At 47.8% G+C, this 17,885-nt stretch overlaps 1 protein-coding gene across 2 annotated transcripts in view; it reads right to left on the reverse strand.

Annotated features, from left to right (window-relative positions):
- Window positions 1-17,885, reverse strand: part of PXN (paxillin) — a 49,438-nt gene that overhangs the window by 9,327 nt on the left and 22,226 nt on the right. The window contains exons 2-10 of one of the 2 annotated variants that reach the window (XM_032706293.1): window positions 11,774-12,000; window positions 11,168-11,283; window positions 9,160-9,299; window positions 8,611-8,812; window positions 7,975-8,110; window positions 2,699-3,751; window positions 1,639-1,905; window positions 705-1,130; window positions 42-122 (exon numbers count right to left, since the gene is read on the reverse strand). In XM_032706293.1, the coding sequence (XP_032562184.1) occupies window positions 42-122; window positions 705-1,130; window positions 1,639-1,905; window positions 2,699-3,751; window positions 7,975-8,110; window positions 8,611-8,812; window positions 9,160-9,299; window positions 11,168-11,283; window positions 11,774-12,000 (2,648 nt within the window). The remainder of the gene's footprint in view (window positions 1-41; window positions 123-704; window positions 1,131-1,638; window positions 1,906-2,698; window positions 3,752-7,974; window positions 8,111-8,610; window positions 8,813-9,159; window positions 9,300-11,167; window positions 11,284-11,773; window positions 12,001-17,885) is intronic. The other variant, XM_032706294.1, reaches the window with a different exon arrangement.

Below are 17,885 nucleotides of genomic sequence, written 5' to 3' on the forward strand. Positions count from 1 at the left end.
AGAAAAGCACACCATGCTGAGGAAACAAAAGGAGGTCCTGCCTTGCCAGGGGTGGAGGGGCCCAGGGGTGCAGGAGCAGCCAGCAGATTGGCACTGGGGACAAGGGGAGGAGCAGAGGTCACCTGGAAAGTACAACAGTTCAAGATGCAGAAGGGTTTCCTTTCCTTGCTCGTTGCTTGAGAAAGCTGCCTGTACACTAACACTGCACTGATTGTATACATTAAAACTCCCCACCACCACAGAGCCACAGCCCTTCCCTGACAGGAGATGCAGAACACAGATCTTAATCATGCCATCTCCTCCCCACATCCACTCACACTGTGGACACCTGTCTAAACAGGCAAACACAGGAAGGACTGTTGATCTGCTCCTTCCAGTATAGAGATTTTGCCATCTTTTTCTCTCCCCACTTCAAGAGAGATTATGGCAGAGAGAGCTGCAGGTTGTGTTTCAGAGTTACCTTCTTAATCTCAGAGGGAAATGGAGTCCCTGCTGCACAAAGTGCCTGTCAGGACAGACATGACCCACACACCCCAGCAGCTTATTGCACAGACATGTACTCTGCAATGCTACAGCTGGGCTTGTCCATAAATCCTCTCTCCTACCCAGCAGTTCATACCCAGCCCTTACCTGAACACTGTATCTACTGAGCTATCAAGTTACAAGCAGTAGTTGGATTGGAAAACACTGCTAAAAACACAAACCAGAGGAGAGAAGCCTGTCTGCATTTCTGGGAAGAAAGCTTCATCTTCAGTCTGACAGCCAACAGAAACAACTGTCTTGGTGCTTGGGGTCCAGGTCTGGGGAGTACAGGAATGCCTGGGATCCTCAGAAGGAGGGGTGCCCACAACAGAAACCTCATGATAATCATCATCAGAAGTTCCCCACTGGAAGAGAGGCTGGGGAGCCAAGTTGAAGGAAGAGGAAGAGACTGGACTAGGAGCTGGGGTAGATGGCACATGGGAAGGCTGAGGTGGAAGTGGGAGGAGAGGTCCAGGGCCAGAGACATGAGAGAGAGCAGCATTAGCAGGGACTGTCTTTGCAGCTTCTTTGGAAGGCTGGAGCTGGGAAGAGGCTGAAACAGAGACTGTCCTCCTTGGGAGGAGCGGGGATTCTGGAGGAAAAACCACCTAGAAAGACACGGAGGAAGAAGAAAGGTGAATAAATCCAAAGAGGAACCAACAAGGAACTGGCTCTTACCAGTATGTTTATCTAAGGAAGAAAAGCAGCAAGAAAAGAAAAGGGGATTAGAAAATGTGGTGTGTAGCTCAAGGAAGAGCATCATCTTACCCCCAAAATGTCCTGCACAGGTACAGCACTGAGCAAAAAAAAAACCCCCCTCTATAACAGGCTTCCCAGTGTGGATTTAAAAATAATCCCCACAGAGACATTCAACATGTGATAGCAGCAGGCTGCATAAACAGATACTATCACCAGCTTCCTCAGATCCCACTCTAATTCTTAAACACCCAGAACCACATGCTGCTTTCCTTCTCAGGCCAGAGAAGGGTGAACAGAAAGAGTTAGTCCTTCATTTCAAGTGGCTTAGGACACTCAAACTTAATCTGCACCACCACACAATGCTATCTGGGCAGAGGGACATGCTGGGATTCCCCAGCACACGTCCCAGCTTTCTACCTTCTCTACTTGCTGTCCACCACTCTGCTCTTCCCCCCGGGGTCTGGCAGTGACAATGACCCCCTCTGTCAGCCAGGCATCCTGGCTCTGCCATTCCTCCTGTTCCTGCTCAGCGATGCCCAGTCTGTCCTGCAGCTCTTCAATCAAGCGATCTTGGGACTCAGTCTTGTGGAATATGGCAGGACCTAGCTTACGCCTTGGAGAGAGGTCCCGAGACATTGGATGCACATTCGCAGTCTCTTTCGTCCTCTTGATTAAAGATTTAATCTAAATGACAAAGGTGAAAGTATCAGCAGAGAAGAGCAATGTCACAGCAAGCCCCAAGATGCAACAGCACAAACTCAAAGACATTAGTGACAATTGTGAGCAGGAAGAGTGATGACATTTATTCCACAATGCCAAAATTCCTCTTGGCACAGCCCAGAACAGTGACTCAGTGCAAGGAAAAACCCTGTAAGGATAATCACAGCAGCCAAAAATAACTGTCTAGAAAAGGAAGGGAAAGATTAACCAGAGGGAAGCCAAGATAGGAGGTGCAGCATGACCACTCCACTGAGCATTACAGAAACCTCAGCATCACAAGGGCACAGAGCAGGCTCTTTGTGTTTGCCCTTGACAGGCACAAGGCTCTTGATGAACAAAGTGTGCTTCCAGCATGGGAAGAAATACCAACAGCTCCAGTAATGGGACCTAAAAAGGCGAGCAGAGGAGCTGCCATCCCAATCAGGAACATCCTCCAGTGCCATGAAACAGCCCTCGCTACTTTTCAGAGGTCTGTAAGGACTGAACCTCACCCCAACTAGGGAATAGAAGTCTGTTTCATGAGGAAACCCCTACAGACTGCTGTGTTCTGTGCTGCTGAGTGACATGCAGGAGAGAGCACAAGACAAAGCCGAGGGTTCCAAAGCTCCATGCCATGCAGCTGCAGGGACCCTGCTCAGAGCTCCATGCTGTTAGTGTGGGTGAGCCCGGGTACACTCGCTCCACACACAGTGTTAGTGTGCTGGCAGAACAGTCCTAGCTAGGACTTGTCCTACTCCTACATTCACTCAGTGCCTGCCTGGCCTGATGCAGAAATCCTCTCAATGGGTGGTTTGGAGACACATGGCAGATCCCATTCAGTTTTCCCAAAGTTTTCAGGAGATTCCGGAGCGGCTGCAGAGCTTCTGAACTGCTCTTTGTCCTGGTCTCCTCTGGCTTTGTTCATGTTAGCAGTACCTGCCTTCCTAGGAGTCCTGTCCCTGCCCTGCCTCTTCTTGCCCAGATCAGGACCATTATCTACCTTGGTTTCACGAGGCACTTCAGCTTTTACCTCCTGTCCTTGCTCCACTACAAAGCCCAGCTGGTTTTTAGTGTCTGGGAAGACATCCCACCGACCCAGGGCAACAACAGAGGGTTCATAAACAGAATCCAAAACGCTGTCATTCTTTGCATGTATCTCTGGTGCATGTGCAGGCAGCTCCAGGGCCCACAGCTCATCTAAAGCTGTTTCCACACTTCTGCCCGGGGAGGAAAGGGCTGACTTGTCCATCAATGCTCCCTGCTGATCCAGCTCTTTGGATACCTGCCCCTTCCCCTGACCATTTGAAGCATTTGAAATGGATATACTTGAGATTTTGGGGTCAGTTCTCTGCTCCTTCTTCTCAATCTCTTTTGCCAAATCATAGCCCAGGCCTCGTGCCTCCACATCAGCAGGTCTACAGAGAAGCTCCACACTGGAAGCTGGCAGAGCCTGGGAGGAGTTTCTAGAAAAGTCAGGCTTTCTGCTCAGCTGAGCCAAGCTTGCAGAAGTCACCTGCTCCCCACGAGTAGCACAACCAGAAGAGCTGCGTGGTGGGGGCACAGGGACTGCTTGTGCCAAACGGGGCACAGGTGGAGGGGCAGCAGGATGCCCTGGAACAGCCAGCACTGCAGTGTCACTGCCTCTCTCAGCACAGAGTTCTGCTGAGGGGGCACATGGTGGCACTGTCCAGTCCCCACTGGGAGTAGCAGAAGGGTGTTTGGAGTGGGGCAGCACTGTTAAACTGGGAGGGGTGTCGCTGGAGTCTGCATTTGCTGAGCTGGGAACTGGTTCTAGGGAGGGTTCAGAAATCAGAGACATAGTGGAACTAGTCTGCAAAAAGGAGACAGAAGGAATAAGGAGAGAAAGAGATAAAGACAGATGTAAGGAGAAGGGGAAAAAAAAAGCAAAGAATTAAGCATTTTAACAATCAACTTCAAATCAAAAAGCCATGTTGATCCAAAGCCTTACTTCCAGGAGTAAGGAAAGAAAGTGAGATAGCAAAGAGCAGAACCAGTATGACATTGTGCTGATCTTCACATGAGTTCTGCAGCCACCAAGATCCTTTTCCTGTGCCTCCTCCTGAGTGACAGCTCACGTGTTCACCTGCAGCTGACAGGGGCACGTCACGGCCACTGGGAAGCCAGACACAAACCCAGGAATGTCTGGGCTGTGAGGAAAGGTCACTTTTTCAACTTATTAACAGACAGACATGTAAATTTTATATTTCAAAGCTGAAAGAAACTCAATCAATGAAGAGAACAAAGCATGACATTTTCTTCTTGATACACTAATAAAATGCTCCAGTTGGCTGAGTTCATGGCAGTGAAAACAAAGCTTCAGGGCATTCACAGCAAGAGCAGATGACATGGGCTTTGTTCTATTCACATCACTAATCTCACCTTGGACGTGGCACACACTGAATCTATATGAGTCTGTCAGTCACTCCATGCCCTTGTGAGCATTGCTTAGGTGGCAGATTAACATCATTCCCTCAGGCCAAAGTCTCCACACTGACATTGTAATAAAATCAGTATTAATTTTGATCCAAAATACACTCTAAGAAGAGCAACTAATGCAGTGGGTTTGGTTCTCCTTGACTTACAGGGTCTTTTGAAAACAAAAGATCATGGGTCCTTCTTTCCCCATTTCCAGTGGTTCCTGGCTAAACTCTAGGAGACAAACTGGTATTACTCCTTTTTTCTTAAAAAGGGAAAACCAGAACAGTGGCTTGGACAAGCTCACACAGCAGGTCAACCTAAGACCAACGCTGAGCCTTCTGTTTCAAAAATGTATCCACAAAGGATTTCCAAATTCAAGAGCTATCCAGATCTGCTCTGATTCCTAGTCATATTTTCCAAAGAAGCCTCAAGCAGGCAGATCCTTACACTGTCAGGTAGCAGGGCACATAACTTCCTAAGCCTCATGTATGGTATCTCAGTCTCTACTTACCTTTCTGAGATGCTTATCATGAATAAAAGGATAAAATTAACCACAACATACATAAAACCTGTCAGTAGATGGAAGAGTCATAACCTTGAGCTGCCCTAAGCTGCTGCCATCCTGAGGGGCCAGGAGCTGGCACACACACACATATTAGCAAAGTCACAACAGCAGTGCCCAGAAAGGGAAGAGCAATAGGAGACCAAAATTCATTTCAGACTGCTCTTCTCCCTGAGTAGCACAGCAGGGCCCACCATAAGTACATTCAGTAAAAAAAGAGGTAATTTCCCAGTATTCTGCCTAAGCTGGATGCACCTGTAAAAGTAACCTGGTTTGATGCTGTGGTTCACAGCTTCCAGACTTCCTAATGAAGTCAGTAATTTTCAAGGCAAGACTAACATTTCACTCAGAAGTCAGTATTTCCAACATATCAAAACCACACTAGTTCCAAAAGAAAGAGCAATGGGTAAGCACCCAACAGTAACAGAACAGTTAACTACCAGCATCCAGCTATGCAGTAAGCAGGCATCACATTACACAGAAATGGCAGAGGGTGAAAAAACAAGTGCATTAAGTGATCTCAGTGCCTGCTGACTGATGAGCTAGATAACCAAAATCAAATGGACTCTGTAAGCAAAAAGAATGACCAACTCATTAAAGTGAGCAAAAGATGATAAAAGGGTGATGTATCAGCCTGTAACTGCACCTCTTACTCTGGAGTACCAGGGAAATCAAGCACCAGTGCTCTCCACTCCTTCATGCCCACCTACTGCAACTTCTAGCTGTACCAACAACCAACTCCAACTAGTTACACACCATACTTAGGTTTTCTGTCCTATTTCCTGCAATCACACAGGTCTGGTACTCGAACAGTAGCCTTTCATCCTTCACCTTTGGAAAAACTTCACTTCTCTCCCTTATATTCAGACACTGGCACAGACCAAAATACATTTTTTACAGACAAGTTAACACCACTAGCTGGCACAAATAGAGGAGGTATAACCAAACAAAAAGGACTGAAGGGAAAATGAAGCAACGTGGAGGACAGGAAAAAAGGAAAATAACTCAAAAAGAGTCAATGACATCATTAACAAAAGGAAAATGATCACAGAACTATGTTATTTGTGCTCCAGGAAGAATGTTCAGACACAGATGATCTCAGTGCCTCACAAAAATACGACTGCTGTGTTTGTAAAGTCGAAATCTTAAAATCTTTCTACATTTCAGTTTGCTCTCAGAGGTCAACCAGAAACCAAGCCAGGAAGGCAGGCAGCATTACAGAAAGCAGCTCGTCTCTGTCACACAGGTTTTACTGGAGATTCAAGACTGCAAAGTATTGGAACACCCACACTTAAAAATGTCCCCTCCTTGTATCTTGCCAGGAAAACACCTGTGCTGGGCAAGGTCATTCTCAGTTGCCAAGAGCTCACCTGGGAGCAAAGGCTGGTGGCAGCAGCCACACCCTGAGCTTGTTTTCTGAGCCCTGATAAAAGCAGCAGAGGCAGGAGGCCACTGTGCTCAGCTCCCAGAGCACATGGAAGGGGCAGGGCAGGGAATGCCAGCAGCACAAGTGTGAACTCTCTCCAGCTTCACAACACTGCAGTGTTTCAATCAGGCTGAACAAATGCTTGTGGATACCCTGCACTACACCCTAGGACCTAATATGGAGAAAAAAGGCAACACTAAGGTGTCAATATTTGCAATTGACTGAATACACACTACACTAAGTCTAGAGAAAACAGTGAGTAACTCCCAGATTCTCACAAAATTAAGTGCATGTGCCAGAAGCAGCAGACTGAGTTCCATTCCAGCAAGCACAAGGCAAGCCAAGCCCCTCAGGGCGTGTGTGTGTTCACTGCTGGGTTCTGAACTCACACTTGGTCACAGCTCTGGGTATTGTATCAACCTCCATGGAACCCAAATGGCACAGAAAGAACAGCAAAGCTGTCACTGAATGTCCCCTCTACCTCTCCTCACAAAACATCTCAGCCCTGGCTGCCCCACCTAAAGTCATCTAGGAGGGGATGGAGCTCAGCACAAACAAGAAACACCAACTACTGGCAGAATCTTCCATATGAGGATAAAACAGAAAGTTAGGGACTTCCTTGGGATTAGAAAGCAGACTTGCCTGCGTATGTAAGAAAGGCAAATCTAACAAAGAGAATATCTAGTATATTTGCTTTTTCCACCACTCTCAGAACAAATTCAAGTGAATAGTTAGTAAGGCTACAAGCAAAACAGCTGAAAGTAGAAAGTGAGAAAATATTTTTCATTTTGCTATGATTATGTAAATGAAGTCTCATGAAAATAACCTCCACAGTTAATCATCTAGTACAGGAATGGTAACATACCTATATGAATGAAGAACAAGTTATCCAAGTGCCAAGTGCCTCATGTTTCAAGAGGACCATAGGCAAGTTAATCCTGGAATTATGCTATTATGGGACTTTTATGTGCTACTTGTGACTGAAATAGCAGTTCTTTTCTAATACAATAGTTTAATTTCCAAACAAGATTCTAAATGATATTTGCCATCCTCTGCCCCCACAAGAGGCTCAAACTTAATCCCATTTTGAGGTGAATAAGAGGGTTTGTTCTAAGATAAAACCTTTGAAATCTCCAACTCTCTGATGCAAAGGCTTCAGTGCTCACATCACGTGCCTGGAAGATCCTTCTCAGGGAAAGCACATCAGGGTGAACACACTCCAGAGAGGAGGGTCATCCCACAGAACAGAAGGGCCTGTTCTCTGTCAGTAAGCAGAGTGGTGTCCCATGCCCCCTCCTTCTCATTAAGTTTTAGCACAGCAAAATAATTCACCCTGTACTGAGCAGTAACAAAGCTCATTATCTCTGGCAAACAGACAAACTGCAGAACTGAAGGAAAAACAGATCCCAGAACCGTCTTATCCTGCCAGTGATGAGAATTTATAGCAGTCAAGAACACCTACAGCAGCACTCAGAAAGCACAAATACCCACAGGAAGTTTCTCAGGGCAAGTGTGAGAGGTAAAGAGGGCATTCTGGAGACCAAACAAAGTCAGAAGACCTGGCTAACAGGCAAGAGAGACCAGGGGTGGGGAGGGACAGATGTATTAAGGTGTCCTGACAGGGTACCTTAAAGTCAGAGAGAGATGCCATCAGCTCATCCAGTTCTCGTGTAGCTGAGGAAGCAGATATGCGGGTCTGCTGCTGACTGGCCGTGACCCGCTGGGGGCTGCTCACCTCACCCTGGCTCACAGTGATGGCAGGCCTGGGAGGGGAGAAAAATAAAATAAAATTAAAAAAAGAGTGCATTTAACCTGGGAGGGCACTCCTAGACAGGAAGTCCCACTGCTCCCCTGAGCAAGCAGAGAATGAGGAGTTTCCTCAGCATGGCCCACCCCGGCCAGCCCTCCCCCAGCCTCTCCAACACAAGCAGGCCCTGCCTCTCTGCCCAGTCTCACATGCACACACACACCACCAAGACACAGACAATGACTGAACGCTCATTTTGTCAGACAGTGGGCATTTGTGGTCAGCTGAGTTTGAACAATCCACCTCTCACCCATGACTTATGCATTTTTTCACCCAGGAGTAGGTAACAGAGCAGCAGCAGCATCTTCATGTGCCCACTTTATTTCTGACCCTTTAGACAAAGCCCATCTTCCATCCCTTCCATCCCCTGCAGCAGCTGCCCCTACACTACAGTCACCAATCCCACAGGAGCTGTCCCACCCCATCCAAGCCTGGAACCAGCAAAACATTACTCACACTGGACTTGGCACGGAGCTCTCCAGCTCATCCAGCAGGCTCTCCACACTGGGACGCACATCTTCGATCCCACGGGCACCGTTTCGCTTTGGCTTTTCCTTTGTCGGGGGTGCAGCCTTCCCTCCCCCAGAGCTGCTGTTCTCTGGGACAACGTAGTGAGGTCCAGCCACGCTGGGCAGTGATGGGCTTCTGCCAGCTTCATCTGAAGAAAGGGGAGCAGAAAAGAGCCCTTCAGAGCCCCAGTTCCACACATGGTAATCACAGGCAAGAACAACAAACTGTCCAGAAATCTTGTGGAACATCCATCTTTGAGGATATTAAGAACCAAACAGTGCAAGGGCCTGAGCAACCTAATCTAACTTTGAAACTTTAGTTAGAGCCAGTTTTGAAGTTGGTCTTGCTTTGAGCAGGGTGCCTCACCCCTATTAAAGGAACCTTTGATCAAGGGCTGGAGGGGTCTCCCTCAGGAAGGACATTGGAAGGAAAAACCAGGCTACTATTCTGAGAATAAAAGTACCCACTCATACCAAATGTCTTGCTATTCCTCACCTGCTGGGAAGCCACTGGCAGGTGTATGCTGAACAGCATTCAGTTCCAGGAGGAGTCTGTCCAGTTCTGAGAGGTTGCTGCCCAGAGAGGAGCTGGTCATGGTGGGAGATGGTTCCGCAGACTTCTGCTTGTTCGGGAAACTAAAGATAAAGGGAAACGTGAAAACTTCTGTGCCAAGATACAGTAGAAGGATGGAGGGAAACTCGTATTAGGTTCTCAAAGTTTATACATGTACTGTGCTCTCTTCAGGCTGATGCTTTTAGCTCTGGGGGAAGGAAGATGTGTGCTTTGTGACATGACTAAACACAGCCACTCCTTAGTCACATCTCCAGTTGTCAGTCATGAAGAAATATTGGATGGAACATTGATGGACAGGGCCTTATTTTAGGACTATGAGCTGCCCAGCCCTCTGGAAAGAGTTAACTGTCTGCAAATCCAAAATGCACAGAACAGCAGCAGAACCATTAGCTCACATACAGGAAAATGACTTGTTTCTGCTGACACCACACCAAGCAGCAAAACCCTCCTCCCTGAAGCGAGGGAATGCAGGGCTAGCACAGACTGGAGAGAGAGGCAAAGTACAAACCTCATGCTATCAGCAAAAACTCAGAAGCAATAGGTTATGTGATAACCTCTTGCAACACTCAAGTCCTCAAAGCTTTAATTTGGGGACTTCTAATCAATTTATAAGAAAGTAATTTGATATATTTTCTACTGTGTGAGATACACAAGCGTGTATAAAACACTGGCTACAATTACAGATGATCTTATATGGGTGATATCATTTACCACACAGAACTGCAAAGTGTTTCAAAGCAAAACTTAGCACCAATGCAGTGATTTTTATAGTAATTGCACTGTAGTAACACTCTTCCTCCCATCATCCATGGCAGGGAAATTTTTTTCTCCTCATTTTACAAATGAAGGAGCAATTTCTAATGCTCTAGAGGTTCTTATTTTATCAAAAAGATACTTTCCAAATAGAAAATGGGAACTTCTGCCTCATTCACAGGACCACATTATGCTCAGAAAGTTAATATCTAACAGGTTTAAGGACTCTGACACCTGTAACACGAGTGACAATTATGAATTCCATAAGAGCACTTATTATCCTTCTCTTCAGACTGAAAAATCCACAACTGCAATCTGAGGAGAACATACTTCATCCCAAACCCACACACCAGCTACAATTCACAACAGAACCAAGCCATGCCAGACCCTTGCACAGGAGGACTTATGGCTGTAATTACCTCCATTTCGTGCTAATTGCATGCAGTCATCTGAAAAAATTACAATTACTGCCTCCATTGGGCCATCCCTGGCTAGGCCTGCCTCTACCCAGAGTTAGTTCTGGTTGGAAGCAACTTCCTGCTCAGCAGAAAGAGCTGGCATGGTTAGAACATGACACCAAAGAAACACCAGTCTGCAGACTGTAAAAAGGTGTCCAGGATGAAGTTCTGACAGCCTCTTCCTCACTCATCCCCATGTCAGCAGAAAGGTCTGTTCCACTGCACAGGATACTCCTCCAACCTCCCAGAATAAGAGCAGCTGCCTTTGTGAGTATAAACTTGTTATCTATCAATCACCTACTGAGACAGAGTTGTAAGAGGTTCAAATTTACCTGAAAATTCAAGTCACTGCACAGGTACTGAGTTCCCTGGTTTAATTGACCCAAAGGCCACCCATCTCCCAAAGAACTTTTGTGCTGCTTAACAGGGGGATGGATTTGTCACTTGTGTCTGAATTATATCCTTCACAACACAATCCAGATCCTGCTCTGTCTGATGGATCCTTAACCTCTTGCAGCTGAGCAAGCCAAAGGGCCAGGTCAGTGTTTGAAGTGAATATGAAAGTTAAGGTGGCGTGTTACAAAAGGGGTAATCAAAACTGACACAAGGCAACCTAACACACACAGGGAGCAGTGCTTGTTTCCACTTATAGAAGGCAGCCTGAGCCACAGCAGGCTCAAGTTGTGAGTCAGGCTTATCTTTTAATAGGGACAAGATACCTGTAGACGTGTTCCTCTTCACTGGCACGGGGAGAAGGAGAGCTGAGCCCGTCTTTAGGAATTGAGGCACTGGAGCTTTTGGCACTAGAGCTGTATATAGGAGACTGGGACTGAGGCTGTGGAAATGAGATTTGCATTGGAAACAGAGAATACAAAGCAAATATGTACTTTATTGCCCTTGCAAACCCACACACGGATAGGGCAGAACAAAGCCCAGTAGAACTTCTAAAAAATCTGCTCTTTAGTCAAGCCAGCCTTTATCAGATGAGCTACACCAGGAACAACTGTTCTCCACTTACTTCAGACTTGCCTATGAGTCGCAGCTCTGTGCTGGAAACCCCCAGTCTGCTTCCCACAGGCTGCAAGGCAGATGACTAACACTAATCTCATCACGCCACCATTTTGTCAAACAATGACGACGGGTTTCAAATTCTTTTGTGCCATTTGCTCCAGCCAGTTAGTTCTAATAAAACCCCACACCTCTCCCCATTTTCCCCCTCTGTTCATAGCCAAACTCATCATCACTTCTTCCTGTTCCTCCTCTTTACTTTCTTGAGAGATACTGCACCCACAAACCAAGCATTGCACCCTCCCACATCCACTTACTTGCTGGTGGCTGTATTTGGGTGTGTTGGGTTGCCACTGGTCTAAGGGGTCGATCACAGTTCCATTCAGGGCCTCATTGGAAGGTGGTGGGGGCACTGGAGGGGGCACAGCAATCTCCTGGTACGTGTGGTTTCCAGTTGGGTAGGAGTAAGGTGTTTCCTCTGTGAGAAACACTGGGCGCTTGGAGATATGTGAGGTGGTGGATTCCAGATCTGCCAGTAAGGCGTCTGCAGGAAAGCAAAAAAAGAAAAATCAAAATGGTAAAAGCCTGGACTACAGTTTTGTCTCCTTTTTCTCATTCAAAGTATCTGTATCAGAAGGTTTTTGGGAAGACTTTCCAACTAGAGTAATCTACCAAATGCCCTGAAAAACATTACTGCTGCCCAGGAATGAATGAGTTAATCAAACTTCTACTACAAAAAAAACCAGCCAGAACAGCTGTGTCAGTCCCAGATTTTTGTCTTGACTGGAAAACCACCCAACAACAGGGATCCATAGTCTCACTGCCCCCTGCAGAAGAGCAAGCCAGGCAAAACCTGCCCGGAGATCTACTCGCAACAGGATATTGACACAGACTAATTACAGGCTCCACATCATCACGGAGTCATTTACTGTGGCCGCAGGCACTGCTTTCTGCAGGAAACAAGATCTCAGGAGGTGTTTTCTCCAGAGTCTAAGGTAGTGAAAGAAGCATGAAACGTTCAGATCAGTCCACTGGTGCAGCAGAAGTAGTACATGCTTCCATTTTCCTAATAGAAGTCCCTCTCAGTACATCATACAAACAGTTAACTAGTTTCCAGAGGCTGCCAGGTAAACGCCATTTCTTCTCCTGGAAACAATTCTCAACTAGCTGGGTGGAGACTGCTCACAAATTCCTGAAGAGCAGGAAAACTTCCACCAGCTAAAACACTGTCATTCATGCCAGGGAGAGGACCCACGTCATACAGTTAGCACCTCTCAGAAAAATTAAAGCTGAAAAATGCTCTCCCTCAGAGACAAGGCATAAAAAAGGCATTCCCAGCTTTCCACATTTCTCCATGCAAACCATCCTCTGCCCATTCCCAACCCTGCCCTCCTCTGTGGTGACTCACTGGCAAATCCCAACCTGTTGGACCTTCTGACCTGTGAGCCCACCCTGCAGAGCCCACTGCAGTCCCTGGAGAGGGAACTCCAGCGAGTGCCTGCAGGTCTGTGCTGTGCTCACTTTCTAAAGAAAGCCTCCCTGGCTGCATTCCCAGCTTTCCGCTGGGGCAGCAGCACTTGGACACACCTTGTGAAGGCTGTTAGAGAGTCAGTTCACCAGGGACACCGGCACTCTCGACTGTAGGAGCATCAGGACATACCTGGCAGGTCCCTTTGGGGATGTGGAATTCAGCCAGAAAATAACACAACTTCAGCACAATTAGGAGGGGAGGCTCCCTGAAACCCCTGGATCCCCCTGCGCAGACCCAGCTGTCTTTAGTCTCAGCAGGCTCTTTCTCCCGCACACAGCAGGTACTCACACTCAGGTTTGGGGTGTGAGAGCTCATCCTGAGCGTGGCCATCCCGCAGTGTCCCCCACTGGGGTCACAAGGACCTGGAATTATCTGGTGGCACCAGAATAGCAACTGAGCAACTGCTCACCCTAATGGCTGCCCACGGCTCCCAGGGCAGCACCTGCCAGCCCTGAGCCACCTCCTGAGCACAGCAGACCACAGCAGCCAATGCACTTAGCAAGCCTTCAGGAAAATACATTAAAAGAGGACAGTATTATAGCATTAGAAGATGAGGAAGGTGCTGCTTTTATATTCCCTCTACGAAAACCCAAAGCTTCACAAAATAAAAAAAAAAATAAAAAAAAAAGGCGGTCCTGCACTCAGAAAACAGAATACAGCCATTAGCAAATTAAATACTGTGTTAAATGAATTCTATACACCTTTCATTTAGCTAAAAATATGTTCCAAGTCATTTAAATCACAGGCATCTTCCTAGAGGGGCCAAAATACCCCAGAAGCAGATTCTCTGACAGGATACAAGCATTCTGCAGCTGGGGAAAAATGAACTGAATCTTCTTTTTAAGCAAAAGAACAGCTGGTGGATTCCAGAGTGAAAGGCACATACCTCCAGGGAACTGCCGATGAGCTGCAATTCCTACAGTCAGGCAGGTCCTATGACTGGAAGTTTCATGCACACAACCTCCCAGAGAAGTGCTGGCCGAGAAGGAGTGGTTTTTGTTTCTCCCCTCCAATGACAAAGGCAAATCAAACTCCACCAGGAAGTGAAAATCCCGTGAGGGTGTTGGCCTCCTCTGGCCCTGCAGAGGGGACCCAAACCATTTTTCCACCCTCCAGCCCTTACTGCAGGACAGGCAGCTGTGACTCTTGCCTCAAAATTGTCCTGCTCGGGTCAGCACTGTGCTGGATGATCCATTGGACAGAAACCCACCGCCCTTTGCTAAGGGCACAGAGTGAGCCCGGCTACACGTACCCGTTTACTTTTACAAGTCTGCGGAAGATTGGTCTGGGAATACCAGGAGCACTCAGCCCCATGGCTGCGAAGGAGTTAAGATTAATGATTAACTTCCCCCATACCCTCCCCCTTCCTGACTTGAGCAAACAAGGCAGAGCCGAGGAACGGGAAGCGGAGGGAGGAGAAAGGGCTGGAGAGGAATCACTCGGTTACTCAAACTAAACTCCAACTTTACAGCTGATACCGAAGCAGCTGCACGAAGGCACCACCCCAACCCGGCGGGGCAGGACAGGCGCTCACACCCCGGTTTCCCGGTGGAAAAGGACCTCTCCTTGTGCTTGCTCGCCCCTAGGTTCTGCAAACCCTGTGTCCTCCCTTCCCTGCGCCCCCGCCGCTCCCTCCGAGCTCGCAGCCACGACACAGGGAAGGTCTTCCCCATTTGCGTCCCTCTCCGTTCCTGTTTCCGGATCCAATCCCATCAGCAACCACAGGTCCCTGAAGCTCTGCTGGAATGGGAAATTGCGCCCGTTTAAAGGGTCCGACACCGGCAGCAGAACGTCCCCGGGGAGGGCAGGGGAGAGCGGCGGTGGCACCGAGCCCATCCCGCCCCACGGGCATCGCCGTGCCAGAGGGAAGGCACGGGCTGCAAATCGCTTCCTTGGAGGTCAACCCAAGGAGTCCTGCAGTCCAGAGTGCGATTTGAGGCAATCATTCAAAACCCAACCAAAAAAAAAAAAAAAACAAATCAACCGAAGGGATTAACGCTTTGTTTGCCACGCAGCACCTCATCCCAAGAGGTCCAAAAGCACTGTGCATTCATTTAGGATTTGTGCAGTTTTTAACGCTACCAGAAGACAATGTGAGATACGAGATGGTGGGAAAGAAGGGATATTTATTAATGGGAAAAAGGTGTGTCACTCTCACAAATGGGACCAGCAGCTGTAGCCTGATGAACTGTGACAGGGATGCTGTGCCTTGTGCAGTGCTGCACCTCGTGTCACAGCACTGAGTTCACTACAGTAGCTGCTCCTTAAATGGAATATTAAATGCTTAAATAGAAATATTAAAGGCTCGATCGATTTGCTGGGTAATGAAGTGTTCCTGCCCAAGGTGACTCCTGAGGGACAGCGCTGCAGGAGGTGTTAAGCATCCACTTAATCCCCCCCAACCCATAGGAAGCAGCTGACTGGACCATCCTAAGGCCAGTTCCCACAGGCACCATCCATGAGAGGGCACCACCACATCCTCACACAGACAGAGCAAGGAAACCCCGCAGCAGTGCCCACTCTGGCACTCCCTTCACCTCACTCGCTCAGCCCCGCAGAGCCGGGAACCCGTCCCCGTCATAGGCACACAAACTTTCTGCCGGTGCCACGTGTGCTGCACCTCCCCACGGAGCTGCATCTCACACCAGCACACGCTGCAGCCTCCCGGGGCTACCGCCCAGTGCTCTGCAAACAACCACACACTGACCTCACCCGCTCTAACCACTGCCCCAAATACTTTCTACAGTGCTACAGGCACAGCTCTAGGAGGCAAGATCTCCCAAAGATAAATATCATAGACTTATTTGTCTCTAGAGGATAGATTTAGCGATTTTGCAGAAATAAAGTAAGCCAGACAGGGTTATACTAGATTTTCAAGCCATTGCTCCTCCACAGGATCACCCCTCCTTCCACTCTCACCCCTACAGCAAGCTACTAACACAACCCACAGACAAAATGTCAACTCACAGACATGTGCATGGAGCAGAATCACAGTCCAGTTTCCAAAGACCTGGTAGGGCTCAGCCTACCCACAGGCATGGGCTGTGCCTACAGAAACCTGTATTTTCCACTCCATTAGCATTGTGCTGCCCAGTGGGGTGTGAAAAGGAAAACCTGCTAAAATACCATCAACTCAGCTGCTCTTGCTTGTCATGGCTATGCTGGAGCAGTCACAGAGCTGATAAAACTCTAACTCAGCACAAGAGCATCTCAGAGCTGGTCCTCCACAGGCTCAGGTAACTTGGCCAAGCACCTGATAAAGCTGCATGCAAACATGAGACAGAAGGACAGAGTCCCCCTCCCTCCACTGGGCAACCCAAAAATTACATGCTCAATTGAAATCACATTCAGGCCTGAGGGTTACTCAAACCACATCCTCCCCAGTATGGGAGGACACTGGTGTTTGCATTCAAGTGGTTTTTCAACATAAATTTTCCTGTGGAGGAGGGACAGTTAAAGAATGACACCATTTTTGATACCTTTACTGCTATAAAGCACAAGGCATCTGGAGGTCCAGGGACATTAGTTTGCTTCTCTCTCCCTTCCCTCCCTTTTCCCAAAAATCATTATTAACTATGAGCTCCTTGGAATTCTGGTCTACAAATCCCCCATACAGCTCTGCACCTACATTAGATATGTATGAGAGACCCTTAATACCAACTGTGTTGCATCTGCCAAAGCTCTGCTGCTCATTTCAACAGCTCAGGACAAGAACTCTCGAGCTGATGCCCAATGCATTGAACCGCTCAGGAAAAGCCCTTTTACCAAGAAAATCAGCAAGGTGGAAGAGCAGGACAATCCCTCAGGATAAGCTCCATTTACCAGTTCAAGCTGGACTGAAAAGGGCAATCATCTCCCAAGTTATAGACTGCACATTCCTGTGCTATCTCCCCAGCCCACACCTCTGTGGGCCAAGGAACAGCTCACGCATTCCAGGGGCTCCAAGGCAGGCTCCTGCTGCCATCGCTGCGTGTCAGCACTCGCTGTCCTGCAAACGCAGTATCCTCCAGCAGGAACGGCCTGTGTGCAGCCAGGGGCACATTCCTCAGCTTCCCACATCCCAGGTTTGCCTGACAAAGAGCAGTAACACCAGCCTGGGGATCTCAGCACTGCTCTAAGGTATGGAACAGGAATGGGTAACACCAGGGCCCCTCAGTACTGATGCATCAACACCCTTTTCTAGAAATCTTAGCTGCACTCAGCCCCCTTAAAAAAATGAAGTTACTAAACAGAAAAAGATATATATATATTTAGATGTATCTTCCCATGCATATGGAAACATACTTTGTTCACTCTCCCCTTCCTGTGCATCTCAAAAATGCTCTTGGATTAAGGTGACACAGTGAAGCAGAACATTATGCATTAATTCTGTAAAAACCTACACTGCAAGGCATCCACAAATTCACATCTGCTACTGTGTGTCCAGGGTAACTCCAGCCTGTGTGAGGGCTAGAGGGACACAGCATCCTCACTGAGTTCAAAGACTACAACATTATTGCCAGGAGAAAACAACTTCAGATTTCCACGTGCAGTTCATCTCTCTCAAGAACTGAGGATTATTAAGCCCCGCTGACACAGCAAATCACAGCATTATCAATATAGTAAGCAGATCAAAAGGATGGTGGTCAATTTTCTTCTACTTCTCATCTACTGCTGGGAAGGAAATGGAAGCATAACTGAAGCAAGACACTTCAAATGCCTCAGATATCAGCCTTTCATTTTCAACAGCTGAAAGCCACATCTGTGCATCCGTCAAACTGCATGTTCCCTGTAGCTCTGCTTCTTGCATGGGACATCTGGGAAGTGAGTGACACTGGAGACAGGATTTTTCATCCAGCCACCACACAGAGCAAATGCATTCAGGCACAGAGACCCATCTCCCCCAGATCTCTGGTGCC

Source organism: Chiroxiphia lanceolata, chromosome 18 (genome assembly GCF_009829145.1).
Source record: "Chiroxiphia lanceolata isolate bChiLan1 chromosome 18, bChiLan1.pri, whole genome shotgun sequence".
NCBI lineage: Eukaryota > Metazoa > Chordata > Aves > Passeriformes > Pipridae > Chiroxiphia > Chiroxiphia lanceolata.